The 27,231-nt window shown below is 38.7% G+C and overlaps 1 protein-coding gene across 2 annotated transcripts in view; it reads left to right on the plus strand.

Moving 5' to 3' along the window:
• Positions 1–26,314, plus strand: part of TMEM170B (transmembrane protein 170B) — a gene marked incomplete at its 5' end in the record, with an annotated part of 40,811 nt that extends 14,497 nt beyond the window's left edge. Inside the window, 2 exons of one of the 2 annotated variants that reach the window (XM_081087588.1) lie at positions 7,597–7,767; positions 18,740–26,314. In XM_081087588.1, the coding sequence (XP_080943714.1) occupies positions 7,597–7,767; positions 18,740–18,870 (302 nt within the window). In that variant the 3' untranslated portion in view covers positions 18,871–26,314. The remainder of the gene's footprint in view (positions 1–7,596; positions 7,768–18,739) is intronic. The other variant, XM_081087589.1, reaches the window with a different exon arrangement.
• Between the last annotated feature and the right edge of the window lie 917 nt (positions 26,315–27,231).

Genomic DNA, 27,231 nt, shown 5'->3' on the forward strand with positions numbered 1-27,231 from the left:
GGCTCATGGTAGGGGCAGGAAGATTTCTTTGCTGGCCTGGTCCATTTGTAGTCTTTGGCAAACTCTGTATTAGGATCTTGAGAATTGGACTGTATTTTTTTGCCTTTGAGAACTCATGGTAGCCACATTGTTCCTTGTATCTGGTAACCTTGCCTGCTTCTTGGCACCTTCTATTATTCAAAGCAAAAGACTTAAGCCATTGGGGGAGAGCAACCTCAAGACCAGAGTTTTTGCAGTTTCATATTCTTCATTGCATGTAATTCCATGACTTGATCATTATATCTTAGAGCAGTTCTTTTCTCATTCATGGTTGTGCATGAGAGTCACCTGGGAACTTTAAAAATTTCTGATGCCCAATAAAGTCAGAATTTCTGGGGTGGTATTTCTTTTTAGGGTCTCCCAAGTCACTCCAACATATCGGCGGGGCGGGGGGGGGGGGCAGTCCCGAGAACCATCTGCTGTCCCCATTCCTCACCCTCATTCCATCTCCAATATGTTTATAGTTTGGTTAATCCTGTTTATTTTTGAAAACTCAGACGTAGCAATGTGTTCTCTTGCAATCTTCTTTGACATTCTTTTCTTTTGCTGAGGACTCTATATCCCATAGTATTAGCTGCACACTGTGCTCTGAAGAACCTAAGGTATTAGAATATATGCTATTGAAGTATCATTAATTAAATACCAAATGTGTCAGTTCTTGATAATATATGAAAATACTGTGACTAATTTTCAATGGGGTATGGGACAGTGCAGCACCCAGGACATATGTCAAGTCATCTAGACCAGGAATCAGTAACTTTTTCTGTAAAGGGCTAGTACTCAACACACTCAACATATAGTAACTGCAATAAATATTTTTGGCTTTGCTGACCATATGGTCTCTATCCCAACTACTCGACTCTGCCATTGTAGCATAAACATAGCCATAGACAATGTGAATGAGCATGTCTACGTTCGAATAAAACTTTATGAACAATTAAATTTGAATTTTTTGTAATTTTCATGTGCCTTGAAATATTGTTTTTTGAATTTTTTCAGCCATTTCAAAATGTAAAAACAATTTTTAGCTCACAAACTCAAAGGCTAACACGAGCCAAATAAACAAGGTTTAAGTATATGTGGGCCACAAAAAAACAAAAGCTTCAGTTTTCATAGAAACATAGGTTTATTTTGATAGAAACATGCTGAATACAAAGGGCTGAAATAAATGTTAACATAAAATAATAGAACATTTTAATAAAAATTAATATTTTTTCTTGAACATTAGCTTACCAGACACTGAATAACTGCACAAATTAATAAGTGTAACGAAATTAAACCCATTTTTCTTGTTCTCCAGCAGCAAAATATTTTCTGTTGCATACACCAAACAGTACAAGACTAATAATGTGGCAATAGGTTGCTAAAATATTCGCTGCTAGAATTATTGGAGAGAAATGGTGTGTCTGCATGTCAGGCGCTTAAGGGAAATGAATGCAACATGATTATAGTAATCAGTTATTACGAATGTTGTAGTTATCAATAACTAGAGGCCTAGTGCATGAACTTCATGCACAGGTAGGGTCCCTAGGCCTTGCTGGTGATCAGGGCCAATCAGGTTCCCTGTCTCCCTGCCTCCTCCTTCCCTCACCACCCATGCGCCCCCACCTTGCAGTTCCCTGCCTCCTCCTTCCCTTGCTCCCTCAGTGCCCCGCCACTGCCGCTGGTCACCCACCATGTTCCACGCCACCCCCTGGTGGTCAGTGCACATCATAGTGAGCAATCGAACTCCTGGTCTCCCGGTTGAACTCCCGAGGGGACACTTTGCATATTAGCCTTTTATATATATAGATTATGTATAACAGGATATTGTAAAGAGTAAGTTACGAAATTTGTATTAAAACATTTCTTACATACCATTATGTTGACTGGGTTGCAAAAATATTCATTGTGGGCCGCGAGTTTGACATGCTTGCTGCACAGAAACGTGGTGGATCAGACAGTTATGGGTCATGGGCCATATCTGAGGCTGACCTCTGATCTGGGGACTTTTTCAGATACCAATGCATCATTTTCCTGAGAACCTGCCTCTGTTGGATATATCCCCAAATTTAGAAGTTACTGCTGTTTGGAACTAAAGAGAGCAAGTTCCACACCTTAGATTTGCTAGAATGAAAAAAAGTTTGAGATACTGAGATAGCCTAATTTGAACACAAATTACTTAAGCTTATCGTGTGCACCATTTCTATAGAGAAGGTGGACAATTATGAACAGTCCCCAAATATAGTCTTACTGGCATGGTATCTTCAGCTGGAGGCTCAGAATATGTTGAATACATAGTACATTTTTAGTATCTACTTGCTACTAAAGGGTTTACATGATATTAAAGGGTTAGATACTCTACAGAGGATTAAAAATATATTTAGTGTTGTTTAATGAGATAGGTTTTCTTGTTTTGTGACTTTTGGATTTTTTTAAACAAATACCTCTATGAACCTTTAGCTTAGAGTAGTGATTTCTGTCTCTATTGCATGCCCTGATTATTTGATAAAAACATGGTAGTTTAGGTCCTACCTCCAGAGAATATTAGTTGCTCTATGGGGTAATTATCATGAGCTGCCTGGGTTGAGAACCTTTGGCTTTGATGAACTATAGAATGAAAACCTATTTTTTTTTGTTAATCCTCACTGAGGATATTTTTTCCATTGAATTTTTTTAGAGAGAGTGGAAGGGAGGAAGGGAGATGGGGGGTTGGGGGAGAGAGAGAAAAAAAACATCTATGTGTGAGAGACACAGGGATTGGTTGCCTCCTGCACGTGCCCCAGGCTCAGAGAGCAAACCTGCAACCCAGGTTTGTGCCCTTGGCCAGAAATTGAACCTGAGACCCTTTGGTGCTAACCACTTAGCAACCGGCCAGGGCAAAAAACTATTTTTTAAAGACAGTATGTTTGCAGTAAAAATTTTTTAAAAGTGTTTCCAGCAGTTTGTTAAAAAAATAAGCAAATAATAAAGAATACATAAAATTCCATTCATCTCCTATCTTATCTTTAAAAGATAGCCATTGTCAAGTATTTTGTTTGCTTATACATTTTATGTACATATGTAAACATGTAATTTTTTAAACAAATAGGATCAAACAATATGTACTATTCTTTGACCTGTCTTTACTCAGTTAATATATTCCAAACATTGAGAGAAGTTCAATTTTCATAAATAATTTTCCCAAGGATTAAAATCAAAAGCACAGAATATAATTTCTGAGTGACTTGGCAACCAGAGCTGATGAGCTGCAGATTTCAAGCAGGACTATTTCTAGTATTGTTTGGAGGCTGGGACAAATCACAGCTCTCCTTCCTCTTGTCCCACTAAAAAGTAAACGAACACTGCAAAAATCCAGGCAAAACTACTTTAAGATGAAGAGTATGGACAGCCTTCAATAGGGAGAAATAATCCAAAGGACTTCCAAGATGTGCCCAGGAAGAAGGGATACTTCTTCCATGGAATTAAAGCGATTGTACGGATGGCATGCTCCAAAGTTTCTGTGTTGTGCATTGTACTTTAAATTTTTTTGTATTTGTTTAGCACTAGCAAAGGCTGCCTCTGGCTTCCTCCCTTCACTGTTGCTTAGTTTCTAGAAAGTTGGATCAGATGAGTTATAGATGGAAAGGAAAAACTGGGATTCTGAGTGTTCAAGTTAGCTGTAGGACCTAGACAGTTGAAGAAAAAAATTGAGATATTCTACTCCTGTCCTCTTGGTAAAAGTTCCTCTAGGGCTTTTGGACATCTCTTCTTGTTCTACTCTTAGGATCCTACACTTCTCTTCATCTGAACTAACCCAGTAGGTTTCCTGGGTTTGCCAGTGGTGAGTAGAACCTTAGAGACAGGCTTGTTTACCCAGAACAGATCAAGATCTTTAGACGCCCTGCTCAGTGACAGGGTTGTGTTAATCTATCAGGTAATTCAAAATAATAGTAGTAACATGATACCTAAGTTAGTTATAGATATTTTCAGTGGAGTTTAATTTTTTCCATGATACATTATTTTTTTTAAAGCGAGAGCAACAAAAATGAATTTGAGTTTAGGTACTTCGTTCTCAGTCAGTTTAAGGGATAATCCTGGACTGGTCATTAGAGGACCATTTAAGATTCCTTCTTAGTTGTATAATTCTTTGATATTGTGGGGTTTGTTAAAACATTAATTTTAAAATTTACTTTTCCTAATTATTGGGTACATGTATTATTGATGTCAGTATCTATCTAGTCAGGCAAAGAATATTACTAGTACTTAGAGTGTCAAATAATCCTGCATTCACAGTGTTAAATGCAGTCAAGAAATTTTTAATCTACTTGTATTATAAGGACAACAAAGAAAAGTGCTTTTGGGGGAATACATCTGATAAGCTATCAGAAGTGGTCTTAGGATACTAGGCACATTGTTTACTTATTAGGATTATGTTTTCTGTTGCAGAGCCCTTTCTTGTCTTAGAGCACTCCCTACAGTGCGTTAGTACTCCTTTATATTTTTACTTCATTGAGTTCACTTTGGAAAATTATATCTTTTTAAATATAGATTTTATCTTCTGAGCAGGTTAAGCGTTTTTGTCTTTAATTCATTTATTATAAGTTGAAGCTATTGGTTTGGGAGTGATAACATGAAAGCACTATTTCCCTGAAAACTGGAAGAGAGAAAACCTTTTAAAAGGAAAGCTGTGTCTAGTTTTCCTTAATCACCAGTACCTATCTCCATGCCATTGAGAAGCATGCATGGTATTTTAAAGTACACTGGATTATATATCAGATGTCTCCAGTAAAATGATTTCGAATGATTCAAGTCCATTTTAAGGATCAGTTCTTTAGAATTTGGAGTCTCCCTTCCTTTTACTTTTTAAATTTAACTTTTTATTTTGAGATAATTATAGATTTACATGCAGTTGTAAGGAATAAAATAGGGTGAGCCCCTGTCCACTTTACCCACTTTACCCAATGGGAACCTCTTGGAAATCCACAAACCTTCAAACTTCACTGGTATTGTGTACTTGTACTCATTTGTGTGTGTGTGTGTGTGTATTTAGTCGTATATAGTTTATCACTTTTATATATACTCATCATCACAGTCAAAATACAAAACAGTTTTATTGCCACAAAAACCCCTAGTGTTACCCCTTTATAACCTGCTTCCTTTCTCCAGAGAGATTTTTGTTTGTTTTGTTAAGTGCCTATTCATTTATGGTCTTGACTTAAAATAATTATCTTTTAAATTTCCACCTAAAAGTTTTAAAATTTTTACTTATTTGTTTATGTGGTTAAAAAATTTATATATGTAAAAGCCTAAGCGACCGAATGACCGGTCGACCAGTTGCTATAATGCGCACTGACCAGGGGCCAGATGCTCAACATAGGAGCTGCTCCTGGTGGTCAGTGCACTCCCACAGCCAACTTCCTGTGGCCAGCCAACCTCCCGCAGCCCCTCCCCCCGACGGCCGGCCCCAACCAATTGGCCCCGCTCGCCAGCCAGGCTGAAGGACCCCACCCATGCACAAATTCATGCACCAGGCCTCTAGTATATAAAAGTTATCATCTTATTCTTGCAGTTCATTAGTAAGCACATTCATATTGTTGTACCCTAGATCACATCGTTTTTGTCCCTGCACCCATTAAGCAACAGCTCCCCTTTTCCCTCTTCCCCATTCCCCTGGCAGCCACCATTCTGTTTTCTGTTTCTGTGAACTTGACTACTTTAGATACATCATATAAGTGGAATTAAACAGTACTTGTCCTTGTAACTGGCTTATTTTATTTAGCATAAAGTCCTCAAGATTCATCCATGTTAGAGCAGATGACAGGATTACTGCCTTTTTAAAGCTGAGTAATATTATTCCATTGTATGGAATAAATAAGCTTTAATTTATCCATTTTTATTTTCTGACTTTTATTGACTTTTATATTCCATAGAGTGAATACTAGCACAAATAGCAGGCGAAATATTTTGCATATAGAACATTTGTATAACAAGGATAAATATCAAGGTGACATCTAAACATTCTAGAGTTAGCTCTTTTAGCTATAGGTAACAGAAACCTTATCTGAACTAATTTAAATAAAAAGAGGGATTTTATTACAAGGAAACTGAGATTGAATCTGAGGATGGAATGTGGCAGGGGCTTAGAAATGAAACTTGGTTGTCTCTAGTCTTTAATGGACCTGTTGTTGTTTTTTCACTGTGTATGGTGGCTTTTATCACATGATTAGAGGCCTGGTACATGGATTTGTGCACCGGTGGGGTCCCTTGGCCTGGCCAGTGCCCTCTCGCAATCTGGGACCCTTCGGGGATGTCGGACTGCCGGTTTCAGCCCATTCCCCACAGGCCAGGCTGAGGGACCCAACTGGTGCAAGAATCTGTACACCGGGCTGGTTTCAGCCTGATCCCCACAGGCCAGACTGAGGGACCCCACCAGTGCACGAATCTGTGCACCGGGCCTCTAGTATGCATATAAGATCTTTGATTAATCTCTTCCTGCCCTCCCACTTCCCCCCTTCTCTCTGAGATTCCTCAGTCTGTTCCATGTTTCCATGCCTGTGCATTGAGCGTCTGCCCCCTGGTGGTCAGTGCGCATCATAGCTACCAGTCGAATGGTCACTTAGGCTTTTATATACAGAGATGATGAAATGGCTCTTTACAAATCATGGACCCTTTGGGTTCAGCCTCCCAAAGACCTACTTGCTCAATTGGTCCCAGTACAGGACTCCCAGGGGAAGGGAATGACTGGCATGGCTGGCCTCAATGGCCTGCCCTAATATGCCTGACCACAAGCATGGTCAGGAAACTGGAGCCGATGCGAGGGCTAAGCAATATCTATGGGAGCTGTGTGCATCAACTGGGAGGCTGCGGTTGTCAGAGAGAAAGGGAATGAAGGCTAGAGAGACCAAATGAAAGATATGCTCATTAACTCTATATAAACTCAACTTCTGTGAACAGTAATTGAGGATATATTGAAGAATAATGGAGTTGAAAATTTTGGGTAAAGACTATTAAAATTATATAAGGTAAAGAATTCTTGATAAAATAAAATAAAAAATTCTGACTGTTTAATAGTGTATATAAAGTTGAGATCCAAGGTGGGAATCACATGAAATTCTTAAAATTATAAAAGATAAATTTACTGACTAATTTCTGGAATGATTTGAATTGAGGAATAGATTTTTAAATGTCTTAGCACCGCTAAGACATTCTATTTAGTGTAGAAAATAGAAAATTACATAATTACATATCAAACAGTAATAAGTTGTACAATTAACTTCAGGAGATTTGAAAATATATGAGGGGTGTCTGAGACAAATTGATGCACTATGGCTACATAATGGAAATATTTAGAGGAAATTAGTGTGTAGCCTTACCTTCTGAAGTCATGGAGAAAATTATTTTCCCATCAAGCATTAGCAAGGATGGTAATTGTTAAAATTTATTTAGTACTGCTATGTGTCAGGTACTGTAGTAGGCATTTTTTGTATCTATTATCTCATTTAACCTTCCCCAAACCAGGAGTGCTCACAATTTGTTAAATTGAATTTTCTAAGATATTTTTCTACAGAATTATTAACACTTTGCTTTTCCTTTCAGAGATGTGGTATTGGATCTTTCTCTGGGCTCTCTTCTCCTCTCTGTTTGTCCATGGTGCTGCGGGAGTGCTGATGTTTGTCATGCTGCAGAGGCATAGGCAGGGGAGAGTGATCTCCGTCATTGCAGTCAGCATTGGATTTCTGGCTTCTGTAACTGGAGCAATGATCACTAGTAAGTTGATTTTGTTTTGTTTAAGGACAGAATTTTATATGCACTTATGGTTTTGGTAACAGTATTCTTATTGTACCTGCAACATGTATTCTTTCATGTAGAATATTTTTTCAGCACTAATTGCACTTCACCTAGGATAAAGATCAGTTCACTTATTCATTAAAATAGTTTTTTACTACTATGTGAAGACTCATTATGTTTTGTGGGAAATGCAACAACTTGTAAAATTTGGCAAAGGGCAAAGCAATTCATGGGAAATTGTGTCTTACAGTGGATGTAATTTCTGCTTTAAAGGATCTCATTATCTCATCAGGGGGAAAGGTAGGCACACAAATATGATAGTGATGGTTGTCCTTAAAAAAGAGTGAAAATATAGCCTTTAGGTCCTTAATGTCATCTGCCCGTCACTACAAAATAAAATTGTACTTCCTTCTTATATACAAATTACGTCGCAAATCTCCTCGGCCTATTAGAAATTGGCCACTTTAGAGTATCCTCTAGCTATTTGCAAGTTTTCTTCTGTGCTGCCTTGTGTATTTCATGCATGGTCTCAGGTTCATTCCCTCTGCCCACTCCTCTTTTTTGTTTTAATTCTCATCTGAGAATATGCTCTTACTATTATTTTTAGAGGAGGAAAAGAGAGGGAGAAGGAGAGGGAGGGAAGGCAGGAGGGAGGGAGAGGGAGAGAGAGAGGGAAAGGGAAGGAGGGAGAGGAAGAGGGAGAGAGAGAGAGAAATATCAGTGTAACATAGAAACATTGATTGATTGCCTCCTGTACACACCCTGACCAGGAGATCGAACCTGAAACCTGGGTATGTACCCTGACCGGGAATGGAACCCAAGACCTTTCAGTGTATAGGACAACTCTCTAACCATAACCAGCTGAACCACCTAGCCAGGGCTGGCCCTCTCTTCTTAACACTGTCCTTAGGCTCCAACTCTAGCCTTGGGTTCAAAGCATTAGTACTGGTTTCTGTTGTGCTAGTTGAGCCAGAACTTCGATGCATCTTGTTCAGATTGGAGGATGCCACAGTAGCTTCCTTAATGTGGTCCTTCCAGAAACCAGCTGCTTTTCTATGCTGTTGTTGATTGTCAGTGCCACTGATTAATAGAGGCTTACATTGCCCTTTGCTTCTGGTCTACCAATACTTCCAAATGTCTGGGGCAGCTCACTGCTCTCTGTTTTGAGACTCTCCACAAAGGACTTTTCCTTTCTGGTTGGTTCTTAACCCCAGAAATAAGAGGAGGTCCTTTTCTTCTATAGCTCTAAGGCCTCTCCTTTTATATCCCATACTCACCTTTTCCCAGAGTGATTGGCATATGCTGCCTCAAGAGAAAAGCCCTATGCTATGTCTCTGGGTATGTCCTATGGCACTAATAAAACAATCATAAAATAGTTGTGAGAAGTGGTGAGTAGCCTATTTTTTCCTTCCTTCATTTACTATTTATTTTTTATGTTATTATCTTGTATTAGGTTTTTGTTGTTGCTGCATTCAACCATTAACTTTATCATAAGGTGCCCCATCCATTTTGCCATAGATAAGGTTTAAAGCACATGCTCAGGTTTAGCTGAAGTATAGGATGTGCATAGTGAAAAAATAGGAGATTCAGCTGGAAAGATAGAATGGAGCCAAATCCCAGAGGATCTTGGAAAGCCAGCCATAAAGTGCTTCAGTCTGGGGAAAGCAAACAGATATTTTTGAGTGGAGTTGGCAAGGGGCAAAACAGTTCAATGGGAAAATGTGCCTTATAGCTAAATATAGAATACTAGTGTCCTGGTGCATAGATTCATGCACATTGAAAGGAAATTAATTAGAATAAATATTTTAATATCGCTATTCACTTCTTGCTAATGAAAAATAAATTCTACTGAGTTTCCTATCTACCTACTCTAGGACTTCTGTGAGGGTGAAATGAGATGAGGCATGTGAAAACACTTCACAAACATTCAATTAAAGTGTAAAATGTTTGCGCCTGGCTATAAAGCAAGTTGTATTCCTGGGCTGAAGAAACTCCAATGATGCTAGTTGCTAGGGAGAGGAAGTAGGGCATTGCTATGTGATGTCATTACCCGGCGCCCACAGTGACCGTTTCTGGGCTGGCTGGGCTTTGGGTCACATTTGCACCATGGGTTCTTGGCAGCATTGGTTGCGATTTGGTGGGGTGGTGCTCTGGGGTGGTGGTGGGGCCTGTGTCTCACTTGGGGGAAGCCAAGTGTTGGTTTGTTAGCACCAGGTCTGTGGTGCTGTTTATTTTTAAATAGCCAGTGCGCATCATGACAGCTCCTGTGTTGAGCATCTGCCCATTGGTGGTCAGTGTGCATCATAGGTACTGGTTGGGTGGATGGACACTTAGCCTTTTATATATATAGACTAGAGGCCCGGTGCACAAAAATTTGTGCACTTGGGGGGGAGGAGGGGGGTCCCTCAGCCCGGCCTGTGCCCTCCTCAGTCTGGGACCCCTCAGGAGATAACGACCTGCTGGCTTAGGCCTGCTCCCGGGTGGCAGAGGGCATGCCCAATCCCTAGGTGCAGCCCCTTGTCGGGCTCAGAGCAGGGCCGATTGGGGAGTTGGGGCTCCTCCCCCTGTCATGCACAGAGCAGGGCGGATTGGGAGGTTGCGATGCCACCCTCAGTCACGCTCAGGGTAGGGTCGATGGGGGGTTGGGGCACCGCCCCCTGTCACACTCAAGGCAGGGTCGATGGGGAGGTTGCGGCACCATCCCCTGTCACTCAAAGAGCAGGGCCAATCAGGGGGTTGGGGCCCTGCCCCTTGTCACTCACAGAGCAGGGCCCATCAGGGGGGTTGGGGCTCCGTACCCTGTTATGCACAGAGCAGGGCCCATAAGAGGATTGGGGAGCTCCCCCCTGTCACGCACAGAGCAGGGCTGATCAGGGGGTTGAGGAGCTCCCCCCTGTCACTCATGGAGTAGGGCCGATAGGGGAGTTGGGGCACCGCCCCCTGTCACACAGAGCAGGGCGGATCAGGGGGTTGGGGCGCTGCCCTCTATCACCCACAGAGCAGGGCTGATCAGGGGGTTGGGGCGCCACCACTCTCACACTCAGGGCAGGGCTGATGGGGAGGTTATGGCTCTACCCCATCACACACAGAGCAGGGCCGTGGGGGATGGGGGGTTTGGGCGCCGCACCCTGTCACACACAGAGCAGGGCCAATCAGGGGGTTGGGGCGCCGCATGCTGTCACACACAGAGCCGCAGGGCGATCAGGGGGTTGGGGAGCTCCCCGCTATCAGGCACAGAGCAGGGCTGATCAGGGGGTTGCTGCGCCTTCCCCTGTCACGAACAGAGCAAGGCGGATAGGGAGGTTGTGGCCCCGCCCCCTGTCACATACAGAGCCACAGGGCGATCAGGGGGTTTGGGCGCTGCCCCCTGTCACGCTGATCCCAGTGCCGGGAGGCCTCTCGGCTCCGCTGATCCCAGTGCTGGGAGGCATATTACCCTTTTACTATATAGGATAGAGGCCTGGTGCACGGGTGGGAGCCGGCTGGTTTGCCCTAAAGGGTGTCCTGGATCAGGGTGGGGGTCCCCACTGGGGTGCCTGGCCAGCCTGGGTGAGGGGATAATGGCTGTTTGCAGCTGGTCACACACCCTTCAGGGTAGGGGTCCCCACTTGGTGCCTGGCCAGTCTGGGTGAGGGGCTGAGGGCCATTTTCAGGCTGGCTGGTGACTGAAGCTCCCAACTGCTCCTTTTTTTCTTTTTTCTTTTTTTATTCTGGGCCAGCTTTAGCTCTGGCTCCAGCTCTGAGGCCTCTGCTGCTGAAAGCAGGTATCTGGTTTGTCTGGGTTCTATAATCGAAACTCTGTATCAACTCCAGCTCTGAGATCCCGGCTGGTTGAAAGCAGGTTTCTGGGGTTTTGTTTAGCTTCTGTATTTGTAACAATGTTTCTAAAACTGCAAGCTTAGAGGCCGGCAAGGCAGGCAGGGAACGCTGGAGTCCTCCGTCACTGAAGCAAGCAAGTCTCATGTTAGCTTCAAGCTGCCTGGCTGCCGGCCACCATCTTGGCTGGCAGTTAATTTGCATATCGCCCTGATTAGCCAATGGGAAGGGTAGCGGAGGTACGGCTAATTACCATGTTTCTCTTTTATTAGATAGGATATGTGAGGAACCAAGAGAAAACTCTGAAAGAGTGGGGACCTTGTCTGTCTTCCTCACTGCTGTATCCCCAATAACACTACCTGGAACACAATAGATACTAAAACGATGCTGTTTGGTTGGATGGATGGATGAATGGATGTAGTGAGTGAGAAAGAGCAGAAGAAAGGAAGAAAGAAAGGATGGGCAAGAAAAGAGAAAGAAAGGGAAGGGAGAGGAATTAAGAGGCAATAAGTATAATTTGAACTTGAGGGTGGATCTTAGCTAGAGTGGCAGTGGGTTGGAAAAGAAGGAGTTAATGTTGGGACTATGGCAGAGGGAAAACCCCCAATTAATTACTATTTACTTTGATGGCATGCAAAGAGGCATGAAAGGAATTCCAGTGTTTCTGATGTGGCCTCTGTGGGAATTGTGAAACAGCGAATGAGGAGAGAGAAGGAACAGCTTGTTCAGGCGTCATAGAATGTGTGTGTGTGCTTATTGGCATAAATGTTTAAAGAAATGTCATTCTGCTTTCATTTATCTCAGTGGTATATATACAATTATTGCCTACTTTCACTTCAGTCAAGAATAAAAATAAGCCAATGATTTTAGAAACTGCAATGTTATATGTTAAAATCTTCGAAAATATAAGTCTGAAACAATTTCAAGTAAACAAATGTTAGTAAGAAAACATTTAAATTTATTCTGGCTGATTTTCTGACCTGCAAACACTTGAATTAAGAAAACTAGTCAATGTGAATATTTAACTAAATTTTCCTAATGTGATTTGTGAGTGTCGGAGCACTCACAGCTTTATATTCAGTGCAGCAAACGATTCTTGGATATCTATATTGAACAAGATACTGAATATCTATATATATAAAAAGCTAAGTGACTGAGCACACGTTCATCCAATGCTGGTACATATGACGCACACTGGCAATTTAAAAACAAACGTTGACTTGTGCATGTGCAATATATATTAAAATATTTTGTATTTTAATTATATAGTACTATATTATATATACTTTATTGACATGTAATTTTTTGCAGTAACATACAAATCTTCTAATTACCGCACAAATCTTCTCATTAATTTCCTTTCAATGTACACGAATCCATGCTCCAGGCCACTAGTTGATACATATCTCTCATGTTTTGCTACTTCTTAGATTTTATTCCCAGAATAGAGTGATTTTTTTTTTTCATTTTAGTTAGTATAGATAGTTAATACCAATATTGAAAGAAACTGAGTTACTATGTAATACCATCTTTTGGCAGTATACACATATCTGTCTAATTTTAGCAAGGTATTAAGTGACATCTCATTGTTGGTTAATTTGCATTTCTCTGATTATTAAATGAATTAGAGTATCTCTTCATTTCAGCTATCTGGCATTCAGGTCATAATTTGCCCCTTGGTCTAAAGTCTACCTTTGTATTTGGTGTTAGATAGGATTCTAGGTGCCTTTTCTTCCTCCCAGAGAGGAAGGCAATTTTTACACCAGCCACTGAAGTATACAGCTCCTCATTGATTTGTAGTATTTCTTTTTTTGTGTGTATTATGCCCTCAGGTACATGGATATGTCTCTCAACCTCTGTTCTGATTTGTTAGTCTTTTTATCTGTTCTTGAAGCAAGGCCACATTTTATATCCCTATGATTCTGTGGTGCAGGCAAACCTCACTTTATTGTGCTTCACAGATGTTGCATTATTTTACCAACTGAAGGCAAACCCTCCACCAGCAAAAAGGTTATGACCTGCTTTATTGCAATACGCACTCTATTGCAGTGGTCTGGAACCAAACCCACAATATCTCTGAGGTATGCCTGTATTTCTCAATGTCTGATAGGGCTAGGTTCCTCTCCTTTCTGTTTTTTTTTTTTTTTTTTTTAAACTCAGGGTTAACATAAATATTCATGTATATTGATTCTTTCATGTAAATTTTTAAAAATATCTACTGAGTTCCTAAAAAAAGTATAACTATGATTTTAATTGGGATTTAATTGAATGTAGAGGTTAATATGAAAGGAATTGACATATTAAATTAATCCACCTAAGAACATTAATATACCTTTATTTATTCAGATCAACTTCTGCCTTTTGTTAGAGGTTTAAAATGTTTTTCTCCATAGGAAGGTTATATATTTTAAGTTATTTCCTAATCTCATTATGTTGTGGTTATCTGCATGGTATCTCTTTTGACTACATTGTTTATTTTTATTGGTGTAGAGAAATGCTGCTAAGTTTTGTATGTTGAATTTATAAAAGATTACAAAACAAAAACACTGGTTCTTTGCAAAGTTAATAAGATAAATAGATTACTAGCAATCTAATAAAAATGAGTTAAGGCAGAAAAATAAAATATAAAACAATCTAGAAAAAATTGCCTAGCTGATGTGGGTCAGTGGTTGAATTTTGACCCAGGAACCAAGAGGTCAAAGTTCAATTCCCAGCCAGGGCACATGCCCAGGTTTGAGCTTGATTCCCAGTGGGGGCATGTAGGAGGCAGCCAGTCAATAATGTTTCTCTATCATCAATGTTTCTACCTCTATCTCAGTCCCTTCTCTCTCTAAAATCAATAAAAACATTTTTTTTAAAGGAAAAAAGAACCACAGATCCAATAACACAGATGGGGTAAAGAATTATTAAAATAACATAGTTTTGTAACAGGTATATATTTCTAAATATAAATATCAAAATTATCATAAGAAGAAAGAGAAAATAAGAATTGGACAATAAGTATTTTTAAACAATTGAAATATTAAATACTCCTCCCCAAAGAACTCCAGGCCCAAATGGGTTTACAGATATCTCCCAAATTTCCAAGAAACAGTTAGTTCCTATTTTATTTAAATTATTGTAGAAAATGCAAAGAGTAAAAGCTGGGGCCACAGCTTATTTACCAAGGCCAAAGTAATCTTGCTGCTAAGCAAGGTAAATACGACACAAGAACAGAAAAGTGCAGGCTCGTTACCTTACACATGTTATCCTAGGTATGCAAAGATAGCTCAGTATCAGAAGGAAGTATGGCTGTGTGCCAATAAAACATTACTTATGGATGCCTAAAATTTGAATTTTATACAATTTTCATTGATCATGAAATAGTATTCTTTCTTTGGTTTTTTTCATCTGTTTAAAAGTATAGAAATTGTCCTTAGCTTTCATGCTGTACAAATACAGTGGTGGGCCAGATTTGACCTGCAGAATATAATTTGCCAAATCCCTGATCTAACTACACTCAGTGATAGAATCAACACACTAGTAAAACTAAATTTGCCTTAAACTTCATATTTGCTTCCTCTTAGGAAATGAGGGGGAAATCAAATCCCTTTCCTTGGTACACCCCTGCAGGCACTTTGTGTTGCTGTATATTGACACCAACTCAGCCATATTGCTTTCCCCACCAGTCTTCGCTAGCCCCTTAATACTTTTGGGATCTTTTCTTATTCCTAATTCATTCCTTTAGCCATTGATCATATTGGAAGTGCCTAACACGTATCATTTATTCCAAGCACCCTATTCCACTTCTGTCTTCTTCATTCTCACATAGCTTAACCTCATATTTCACCAAGAAAATAATGTTCATAATGTTTGTAATTTTTCAGCTGACTATTGTTCAACAAAATACATCTTAAAGTGAATGAAAACAAAAGCACACATTGGGGAAAAACATTTGTGATCATATATAAATATGTAAGATTAATATCCAAACTATATATTTTTAAACTCTATTAATTAAATAAGAAAAAGACGACCCAATAGCAAAATAGAAGATTTGACAACATTTTATAGATGTAGAAACTTCAATTGCCAGTAATGTGAAAACAATATCAGTCACATCAGGAAAATGCAAATTAATCACAGAGATAACACTTCCCAACCACCAGATTGACAAAATTTAAAAAAACAGAAGATAAGTGTATGGATTTGTAACTGGAATATAAATTGGTACAACTACTTTGGAAAATAATGGGGCATTTTCTAGAGAAACTAGTGATTACATGTGTGTGCCAGGTGTGACATGCAAGGATATTCACAGAAGCAGTGTTCGTCATTGTGCTTTGGGGCCATAATTAAGTAAAATAAAGGTGACTTGGACACAAGCGTCGTGATACTACGGCAGCGGATCTGATAACTGAGAAGCCACTAAGTAGCTGATGCCCAGAGAGCACCTGCAGTGGAGGATGCCAGACAAGGGAGATTTCCACGGAGATCCCATCACACTGCTCAAATGGGCATGCAGTTTAAAACCTATGAATTGTTTATTTCTGGAATTTTCCATTTAATATTTTCAGACCACAGTTGACCACAACAAAGAAAGAGAAAACATAAAACAATATATATTTTGTACTAGTACATACATACAGATGTATGTATATGCAGTAGCTGAAACCACAGCAAGTGAAACTGTAGATAAAGGGAACTTATGTATATACTAGTGGCCCGGTGCATGAAATTCATACAGGTGGTGGGGGGGTGTCCCTCAGCCCGGCCTGCACCCTCTCCAATCTGTGACCCCTTGGGGGATGTCCGACTGCTGGTTTAGTCCTGATCCCATAGGACCGGGACCACTAGCTCCTAACCGCTCACCTGCCTACCTGCCTGATCACCCCTAACCATTCTGCATGCTGGCCTTCTCTCCCCCAACTGCCCCCCTTTGCCGGCCTTATCGCTCCCAACTGCCCTCCATGCTGGCCTGCTCGCCCCCAACTGCCCCCCCCCCCCGCCAGCCTGATCGCCCCCAACTGCCCCCCCAGCTGGCCTGCTTGCCTCCAACTGCTCCCCTGTCGGCCTGCTTGTCCCCAACTGCCTCCCCCACCAGCCTGCTTTCCCCCAACTCCCCTCACTTGCTGGCCTGATCACCCCCAACTGCCCCCTCACTGCTGGCCTGATTGCCCGCAACTGCCCTCCCCTCCTGGCTTGATCGCCCCTAACCGCCTCTGCCCCGGCCCCGCCATCATGTCTTTGTCCAGAAGGACGTCTGGAAGGTCTCCCGGTCTAATTAGCATATTACCCTTTTATTAATATAGATAGAGGCCTGGTGCATGGGTGGGGGCCGGCTGGTCTGCCTTGAAGAGGGTTCCGGATCAGGGTGGGGGTCGCCTTGGAGGGTGGGGCCAGCCTGGGTGAGGGGCTGGGGTGGTTGGCAGGCTGGCCACGCCCCATTCAGGGTGGGGGGTCTTTGCTGGGGGGCGTGGCCGGCCTGGGTGAGGGGCTGATGGCTGTTTGCAGGCTGGCCATGCCCCCATCGGGGTGAGAGTCCCTGCGGGGGGGGCATGGCTGGCCTGGGCGAGGGGCTGAGGGCTCTTTAGGGACAGTTTACAGGCTGTCCAAGTCCCCGGCTTTGTCCCGAAGGACCTCCGGAAGGTCTCCGGAAGGTCTCCTGGTCTAATTAGCATATTACCCTTTAGTTAGTATAGATAGCATATAATTGTTTTCATCATATTAAACTTTAAACGTTATGGATGAGTCAGGGGTCTCTTTTGAGTAGTATTCCTAAACCAGTGCTCTTTTCAAATGTAATCCTATTTTCAGTTTGGTTATATATCCCCCAGATTTTTGCTTCTACATTACATGCATGCATGCATACATGTGTATGCACACATCTATAAAAATATAAGGGTAGTATGCCAATTAAACCAGACATCCTTCCAGACGAAGCTGGGGCCGGAGGGAAGCTTGGGTTCTGGGTGCGTGCCGGTGGCCGGAGGGAAGCCAGCCCAGGTCCCCAGTGCCTGCAGGCAGCCAGAGGGAAGCCGGTGCCGGCGGCGGGGGAAGGAAGGCCTACTCGTGCACGAATTTCGTGCATTGGGCCTCTAGTATGTATATATGTACTATTAAAAGAATACATATCGTTTTATGTTTTATCTTTTTTATAAATTGTATGTTTTACTTTTTTTCTTTGTCAATTCATGTAGATTTATATTTTTCTTCTGAATAGATTTCTCTGTCAAGTAATTATAAATTTGGTGTCCTCAAATAATTTATCTCTGTTCTTATTTCTATATATTTGACCATTCTAGGGTATGTAGACAGCTTTTTCTAGAAAAATAGTTTTAAGGCCTTTCAATCTATTAGATGGCATTCTATAATTTAAATATTTCTTACTTTATGATTTCCAAATGTGCTTTTCAAATCATCCACTTAGATACATTATTATATATGCTGTGTTAATATGGTCAAGTGTTGAATCAGATGGGTCTGAGGCTTCTTGTAATGGTGATTCTCTCATTCTTGGAAGTGCACATTATCTAAAAATCTTTTCTGAAACAAACATCAAGTTCATCTTCTGTTTTTATTAGATATCACCATAGTGGTCTCCAAATAACCTTAATAAGCAATTTTATATGCTAGATTGTAAAATGGAATCGTCAAATATCCTGATATTTTATATGACATTTAAGGATTTATTTTACTGAAAGAAATAAAATGATTAATATTAAAATGAATAATTTAGAAGTTACATTAAATTGTGTATTTTTTGTATTATCATTTATAATTATCAATGTATTGTTATGTATGTTTATAAAATGCTGATGAATTATGGCCAGGTCAATGCCCAGATGAGAGATTATGTACAATAATGAACTATTTATTTTTAGGAACATATTTTTTTGTGTCAAGCAACATGTAGCATAAATATGTATTTTGTGTTGAATAGAAAAGCCTATTTTAAGTTAAGTGGGTAAATGTAGTATGATCAGCTGTAACTTTTACCAATCACATGGAAATTCCTTTATAGAAAATTTATAAAAAGAGAATGATCTATGACTAACCCAGTTTTGATGAAATGAAGAGATCTTAAGTTAAAGCCATGCAGTCTCTCTAAAATGAATGACTGTGCCCTTTTGTTTCTCCCTCCTATCTCATCCAGGTGCAGCAGTAGCAGGCATTTACCGAGTAGCAGGGAAGAACATGGCCCCTTTGGAAGCCCTGGTGTGGGGCGTTGGACAGACTGTACTGACGTTGATCATCTCCTTTTCAAGGATCCTCGCCACACTTTGAGGTGTCTGTGGAAATGTCTGACCTTGCATAAGGAAACAGATGTACAGATTCTCTGAAAATGGCATTGTTAGCAAGTGGGAATTAAATTATACAGGAATCCTGGAAGGAGCAGGTCCGGAGCATAAGGCCTTGAGCTGTGTGGAAAGATTGCCCTCTGGTGTTCAAGTGATTGCACTACCGCACTGCACCTTACGTGCCTCCATCCCAGGCAAGGCGAATTACACTCTGAGAAGCTACAAGAAAACGCACCTTGTTTAGCTGCCAATCAGGTTAACATTGGTGTTGAATCATCGTTTTTAACAGTGTTGTGTTCAAGTTACAGGGACATTTTGAAGAATTGATATATGTGCCAAACTCTCTTCTTTTTTTATAAATTGGTCATGTGACAGTTTGCAAGTGTAGATGTAGATGAGACAAGTGCTGTGAAAGTGTTTGACATGAATTCAGGTCACGTAGTGAGACTTTGTAACTAAATCCTGTGTGAGTGCCGAATACCGAATTGTTTACTAGGAGATAAATTATTTTATTTTTAATGTTGAACTTTTCTGGGATTTAGGGCTTTAATATGGTTAGGCATTATTGTTATTTAATTTATGTGGAAAATAATATTAATGGAAAACTAGCTAAACTCTTTTAAGGACTCAAAGTAGATCTATAGGGTGCATCCTTTTCATGAACATAAATAATACTTTTAATAGTTTCCCTCATACATAAATGTTCTATTGATATGAATTAAAAAACTTTATCGGTAACACACATTGATTGTAGTTTGTGTGTCATAAAAATATTATTTGAAATTTTTCTTATAAATTTTGTTAGAAAACAAGTCTGAAATGCATGTTGCATTCTTTGACCCTCTAAAGAAAGTTTTGCCCTGTGTCTCATGGAGAAAACATCTTCACAACTGTTCCCCAGTGGGGTTCTATGACTTGTTGCCTATGTCTTGATTTTTGACAAAGTGTAAGCAGTCTTTAATTCTGGAGTATTAACTATATTTAAAGAGTGGCCTAAATTAGGCTGTGAAAACAAAAAGCCTCATTTGTAGATAAGTAACAGTAAGTTATCTAGGGAGATTAATAAACTATCTTACTTTGGATATGTGGTAACAAAATTTCACTAAGTAAGAATTGAGGAATTTAGTAAATCTGGCAGTCCATCTCAGTGTTTAAAACAGTACTGAAATATATTTGAGTGATTCATTTTAGTTCAGTTCTTGATTTATGCTAAGTTTATTAGAATGTGATGGCATTTATTAGAAATGAAAAAGTCTTTAGTATAAAATATTTTAAGAGATTTTGGCAACATATACTTGTTTTTAAGACTACAGGAAGTAAGGGAAACAGAACCTGCTTGAACTTATCCCCTTCTGACATTTTTTAAAACCAGGTACAATTATAAATGTTCTTACTCAAAGGAGAGCTATTGCAGAGAATGCGAAGTGAAGGACAATCCAGAAAAACATCGGCGTGCTTCAGCCTTGCTGCTTTAGAACCTGTTGGGTAACAAGTAGGTTCCTATTAGGTCCCATTCAAATTTAAGGCCTTTGCTACACAGGTCACTTTTCTTTCACCAAAAAATAGTGAGGATTTGGTGGGAGAGGAGAAGCTACTTTTACCAGTAGGAAAGCCAATTTGGGGAATTTTCTAATTCTGTGGCTTGGAAATTTTTTTAAAAATAACAATTAGATCTATGCACTTAGAGATCTTTGAAGTAAATCTTAAAATTGATTTTAAATATGTATAACCCTGAAATTAATTTCATGTGTTCTTTATATTTTTGATGTTTTCCAAATTAAATTTAGGCATAAGTTTTCCAAATCAATTTGATTTATCCTTTTCTGTTAGAATTGAATTCAATGTTCTTTCTTTATGTTGGCTATTCTGTCAATAATTTAAAGTGTTTGTATTCTTTGAGAGGAATTACCAATAACATATTGGAGATGTACAAAATGAAAAATTTTAACATATAGTTATGTTGTGATTTAAGAAAGTTATCCTGGTGAGGTAATATGGAACATATGGTTCAGAATCAAAAATTAACCGGAAATAACTTGGTACATAAATATGTGAATGCATGGACCAAAGAGATTCAAACTCCCATTTTTACTCTTAGAATGGAAGTATAATTTGATATATAATAATTAGTTTGTAGAGTGTCCTAATCTCATTATCAAGTTGCTTTATATTATGAAGTGTGTGTGTGTGTGTGTGTGTGTGTGTACTTTTAACTTGTAGGGGAATTCTTGTTTTGTTTTTGCTGTTTTCAGCTCTTTCCATTGGGATTTTGTGCAACTGTCACTCTTTTGATGTTTTGAAATATAGTTGAATGGTGTGCATTGATGAAATTGTCTTAATAGATATTTCTATGTTGATATTTTTTTTAAAGTTAGTGGTTTTCCTACAGATACAAGAAACATGTAATAATATATATCCACATACACCTATATATCATTATATACGTCCACACAAAGCTGCCATGTATGAACGCAGTCTAGCTGGACAGCTTCTGTTCCAGGAACACATTCATGCTCTAGTGGAGAATTTGTTCAGCTGAATGATCTTTTGAGTGGGTTTGAGGATGTTTGAGATTTTTTAATTTGGGGAGATTTTTCTTGGTTTAATAGTGCGGGAGACCCTTGTTTTGATATGACAAAAGCTCTTATTGATGTATTTGCGTTACACTTCTTTAAAATGTGTATGTGATTTAGCAGTAAATTCTCTTTGATTAAAGCAGGAAGGATAGAGGAAATCATCTGCAGTTTACACATCTTTATTTTTTTTCATGTGTAGTAAAGTATTGCTGACAATGAAATCAGTCCCCCAAAGAAGAGACTCCTATATGCCCAAACTAGTTATTATTTAACATCCTGGTTAGAAATGTCCATAGGCCAGAGTTGAGTCAGGGGACCTCATCTAAACTATAAATAACGCTGAAAACCTTTAAATGAAGGAGGTGCAAATAATCTGCCCATGGGATGATTCCATGGGTTGTCTAGAATAAGGAAAGTCCTAAATGATGGCTATATTCAGTGCTTGCAGCTTAATTATTCTTACTGGAGACCTCAGTGTTTACCAAACAGTGTTATCGTTTGTAACCCAATGTACTCAGTGTTTGCAGCAGTTAGTATTTCCATTCCCCTAAAAATTGTAAGGGTCTTATTTGTACTTTAAGTGAGAAGTAAAGAAATGAGCTGCCCTGTTTATCATGTATTTGTGATGTAAGGAACAAGGGTAATTTAAAATCAAAGAATATTGTTGGGAAAAGTCTTTAGAGAACTTTAATTAAGGTGAGGAGAGTGGGGCTGACATGTTAACATGCCCAAGCAGACACTTACACCAACTAATTCAATTGTTTAAATATTTTTGATGGACCTACTATGTATGTACAAAGCTGTATGGAGTATTTTCTATAGGAAGTACAAGGATGACTAAGATAGGATTCCTGCCCTTGAGTTCACCAAAAGCTAGCAAGATGGTTTTAAATCCTAAAAAGACCAGAACAACATTTGCTTCCTGATTCTAGTTGAGAGTTCAAGTCTCCCCCCTGCCCCAACCTCAAATTCTGATTTTCCCAGTTTATCTACAAAATGGAGTTTCGGTAACTGAGTTACCATCACTGTGACAGAGAGATAAGAATACTAGGCTGTAAGCCAGAGACATAAATGTGAACCCAGGCCCTGTTACTTGTCAACTTTTTGTTCATGGATGGCAAAGCAGTAAATGTTCAACAATAAATGATAGTCCATAGAATTTTTTAAAGTATATTTTGCAGTGCTATTTAATATGTTGTTTTGTAAAATACATTTGTCTTCTTTCATTTCCACATTTTCTCTACATTTATTTTAAGAAGGAAAATTAAAATAACCCTTATAATCTTGCTTCCTTTACCTCCTCTTTACCTCTTTATTTTTTTAAAATCAGCAGATACTCATCTAGGAGGATTTTTAGGGGTTGGTGGTAGTAGAAATGGCCAAAGCAAGCAGGATTAATTACAGGTTGTGTTTACCACTGGTTAAGATAGAAAAAGGTAGAGGTAGCCAATATTTACTCTACCTTATCCTGCTACTTTCCTTGGATTCATTCAACCAACATTCATTGAATCTCTACTACATGCAACTTACCATGTGTTTAAGGATGAAGTGTCTCCTCTTCTGCCCCATGGGTGTTGGCTTCACAGCACAGTGCAAATTCTATAGAGAAACAAAAGAGTGTCTACCAAGTCCTTCCTTCATGGACCAAGGTGCTTCAGCTACTGTTCATTTGCTTTTACTTAAAAAGAAATACTGTTATTTTACATTTATGTCCATTTTATAATTCAATAAGTAACAAAATGCTAAGAATATTTTCTCAAACTACTTCACTTTTGCTATTACAATTTTTCTCTCTCAGAAAATCTTAATTGGAATCTCTTCAAAGAGTTGTTATTTGTTTTTAAGATATGAAGAATGCAGAAAGTTATTTAAGAAATCCAAGTAGGCCTAGATTGCAGAGAAGTTTGGCAATACTTGGGTAACTGGGTAAATTGCTGTTTCTTTTTCTAAACAAAGTGAGACTCTCAGTGGTTAAAATTGACTACTTGTCAATTTTAATTTCCCTCAAGGGTCATTCCTTTTTGTAACATCTTAGAGGTAGACTCTCCAGGATAAGAGGGACATTATTTAGTTAAAAATGATGAAAAATTTCAAACATGTAGGGGCATTTTTGTAGCAGAGGGAAGTTTAAAGATAGGAAGACACATTGGAGGGGTGACACACAGAACAAAGGCATATCATGAATACTCAGTATTCTGTGAACAATCCCCCTTGTGTTAAGAATATAAACTACACTGTATGCATATGTGTCCTGCATGTTTACAGAATGTGGGGTTTCTTTACCTGTGAGACAACTTCCACAAAGCTTTGAAATCATTATTACGCGCGCGTGTGTGTGTGTGTGTGTGTTGTGTGTTTTGCTGGTAGGTTTGCCCTTCTAACTTAAGGATCTCTGTTCAGTGTAAGAATACAGTGCTTTTGAGGTTGCTGAATAAATTATCTAAAAATGTATCTGAATTTGTTTTAGAGGAAGTAGTGCTTAATATATAAAGTATTTTCAATAAATGTGGAGATGTACCAGTTAATACTTTATTAAATTAGTGGAAACACCCAAATTTCGGAGTGAACTGAACTGTGAACTGTAACCACCTCCTCCCCTGCATTTAGAGGACTCATCTTCACATTCTTTACATTCATTGCCTATATGTTGAAGCTATTTATTATAATCCTTTCTTGATTTGAGAACCAATTTAGCAATTTCTTAAAAATCTCCTCCCTCCACATAACTGTCATATGTTAGGGTTTAAACATATGTACAGTTTGTTAATAGAATGAGAAGTGCTGGTTTTGAAGAGAATGTGCTAGATACTAATGAGACAAATACTAAGGAGAGTCAAGAGAGCATGAACCTTTAACATATTGTTTTAGATTCTTCAGTGCACCTGTATGCATTTTCCTTCAGAGGTAGCGTGACTGCCCCCTTTTTGGGAATGCATTTAGAAATGTAACTGAAACTGGAAAGCAGTATAATATAAATATATAGAAAGAGGAGCTATTAACTCATAATTACCATAACAGGAACACCTTTGCTCCAAAATTGTTATATATTGGGAAATTCTAAAAAGCATCATTTTTTAGAGCCTTGTATAAATGAATGTTAAGTTGATAGTGTTACTGATGATGAAAAATGTTCTTTGTGTTTAAATTAGTGTATTTGCACAGCATCACTAAGTATCTTTGGGAAAGAACATTTTAAAGTTTTCTCCATAGAAAGCAAAATAGAGGCACTTGATTGAATAGTAATAAAAATGATTTACTTTGAATAATGAATGAGTTGATAGTGTAATTGTTGACACTTTCTTAGTATTTGTGATATTGGATGCATTTACGATGGAGGAATTTTTGTATATTCTGGCGTTCTGCACACACACACACACACACAAGCTCTACACATTGAGATGAACAATATGAAGTTCCACAGTATTTCATTTTAGTCGTATAACTTGGTAAAATTCATATGATTCTACCATAAAGTATTAACTCCTGACTCTAGTCATTCTATGATGAGAGAATCGATTTTATCTTGAAGTTAACCAACTAAAATGTTTTTATTTAAAGATCAAAAACATAGTTTACCTGATAGGTATTAAAAGACTCTCTTTCAAATTGTAACTCTCAGACTACTGATGAATCGTTTAGTAAACCACAGTACCATTTTTAAAGCTAAATGATGTCTCAGTGCCTTGAAAGTTAAGATACTTTTTCAAAGTGAATCTAGTGAGATTCAGGATTGGTACACCTGTTAATGGGGATTCAGCATTAAGGAGTACAAGTGTAATAGAATCACCTGTGGTTTAATAAAAATCAGTTATTTTGCTATTGACGATGACAGATGACGACTTTCATTACATTTTCATGATGTGGTATTTGTCTCTCTTTTTTAAAAAGTAAGTTTGAAATGGGAAAAATGTAGTCAAGACAAAAGTGGGATTTTAAAATTTAATTTTGTTGTAAACTAGAGATTCTAGTATAAACAGTGTTAGTTTTATATTGTAGTACAAGGGCGGACATTTTATGTAACCTTTAGAAATATGTTTACCATCAGGGATTTATTTTTGCTATCCAAATACTTAATGTACTGTGAAGCTTAAAGACAGGAGGAATAAACGCTAGAGGGGTAATGCACAAAAACAAAGGCATATCTGATGAAGTACCCTACGTTATGTGAACACAATTTCCCCTTCTGTTAAGACTATAAACTACACTGTATGAGTATGTGTACTGCATGTTTACATAATACAGCTTAATTTTGAAGGATTATTTTAAAAAAACTATGTTTATGTATAATACCTAACAGTCTGTAAATATTGTATACTATTGATTTTTAATTTTATATAAGCAATTTTTTAATTTCCCAATTCATGTACAAATCTCATTGTATATATAGCATAATTTCCTGGAGAACACAAATTTTGCGGTGAATTTTATTATTTTAACTGGTAAGCATCAGGTTAGCCTTAGCGATCTTGATTTTTGTTTTAAATTATTTTTACCGCTCATTTTCTTCAAAGGGCAGCAATAAACATATGCAAGTTCTTTTTGAATATAGACAGTTGGTCTACAAAGACGAGACCTAGGTTCCAATTCATGGCTTTAAAAAAAAGATGCACAATTAATATCATCCACTGTCTAATCACAGGACCATTTCTGAGGTCCATGTGTGTTTCTCCTCTTTGTAACATACAGGGTGATTCTACTGATACACACAAAACAACTGTTAAAAGTGAATCCAGCACTTAAATGTCATAACACAGAATTTATTGGATTAAAAATTTGTAATATACAGTATTTTAATAAAGTTTCTGTATTCTATTTCATGCACTTATATATAAATAAATCTGTCTTTAAAAGCTTTATGGGATGTGTGATTCTTGATAACATCTTTTCAGTTCTCTATAAACTCCATATGTTCTCTATAAACTCCAAGGTTCTCTATAAATTCTCTGTAAACTCCAATGTTCTCTCTCACCCTTTTGTCAGTTTTTCTGGGGCAGTTTTGCATAGGGCTTTTGGAGGTAGTGCTGAAATGTAATTATGAAATCTGAAAGACCAACTTGGCCTAGTTTATAGTTTTTCCTGGGACCAGTCACAGGACACATAAGCGTCCACCTCTAAGAGTTACTGTTTTAAACAGCATGCTATCGCCCTAGCCGGTTTGGCTCAGTGGATAGAGTGTCAGCCCTCAGATTGAAGGTTCCCGGGTTTGATTCTGGTCAAGGGCACATACCTTGGTTGCAGGTTCCCAGCCCTGGTCAAGGTGCATGTAGGAGGCAACCAGTCGATGTGTCGCTCTCACATCTATGTCTCTCTCTCCCTCCCACTCTCAAAATTAACTGGAAAAATATCCTCAGGTGAGGATTAACAAAATATAAAATACTTAAAAAGCATACTATCACTTTCAATAATAAATGACTACTGTTTATCAAGTGCTTACATTAGACACTTACTGTAATCCTTCAGGTTAAGTGTTTTATCCCTACTTTACAGGTGAAGAATTTGAGGTTCTGAGAAGATGAAAACCTCTCTGAGAAGATGAAAACTTCTCAAGGTCACATAGGCAATAATGCTTATTTGAGGTTTTCTTATTCTTACCTGTGTTTTCCCCCCACTATGCTATGTGAGGGGTTTCTACAGAGTATTCTGGGAACTCTTACCTGTAATGAGATAAGGTCTCATTATTGAAGAGAAGATGGAATTATGGGGATTGAAAATGATTAACTCAGGATTTGTATTGTCAAATTTATGCATAGTTTAAATTTTTGTTAGGGATT

Source organism: Myotis nattereri, assembly GCF_964212035.1.
Source record: "Myotis nattereri genome assembly, chromosome: 3".
Lineage (NCBI taxonomy): Eukaryota > Metazoa > Chordata > Mammalia > Chiroptera > Vespertilionidae > Myotis > Myotis nattereri.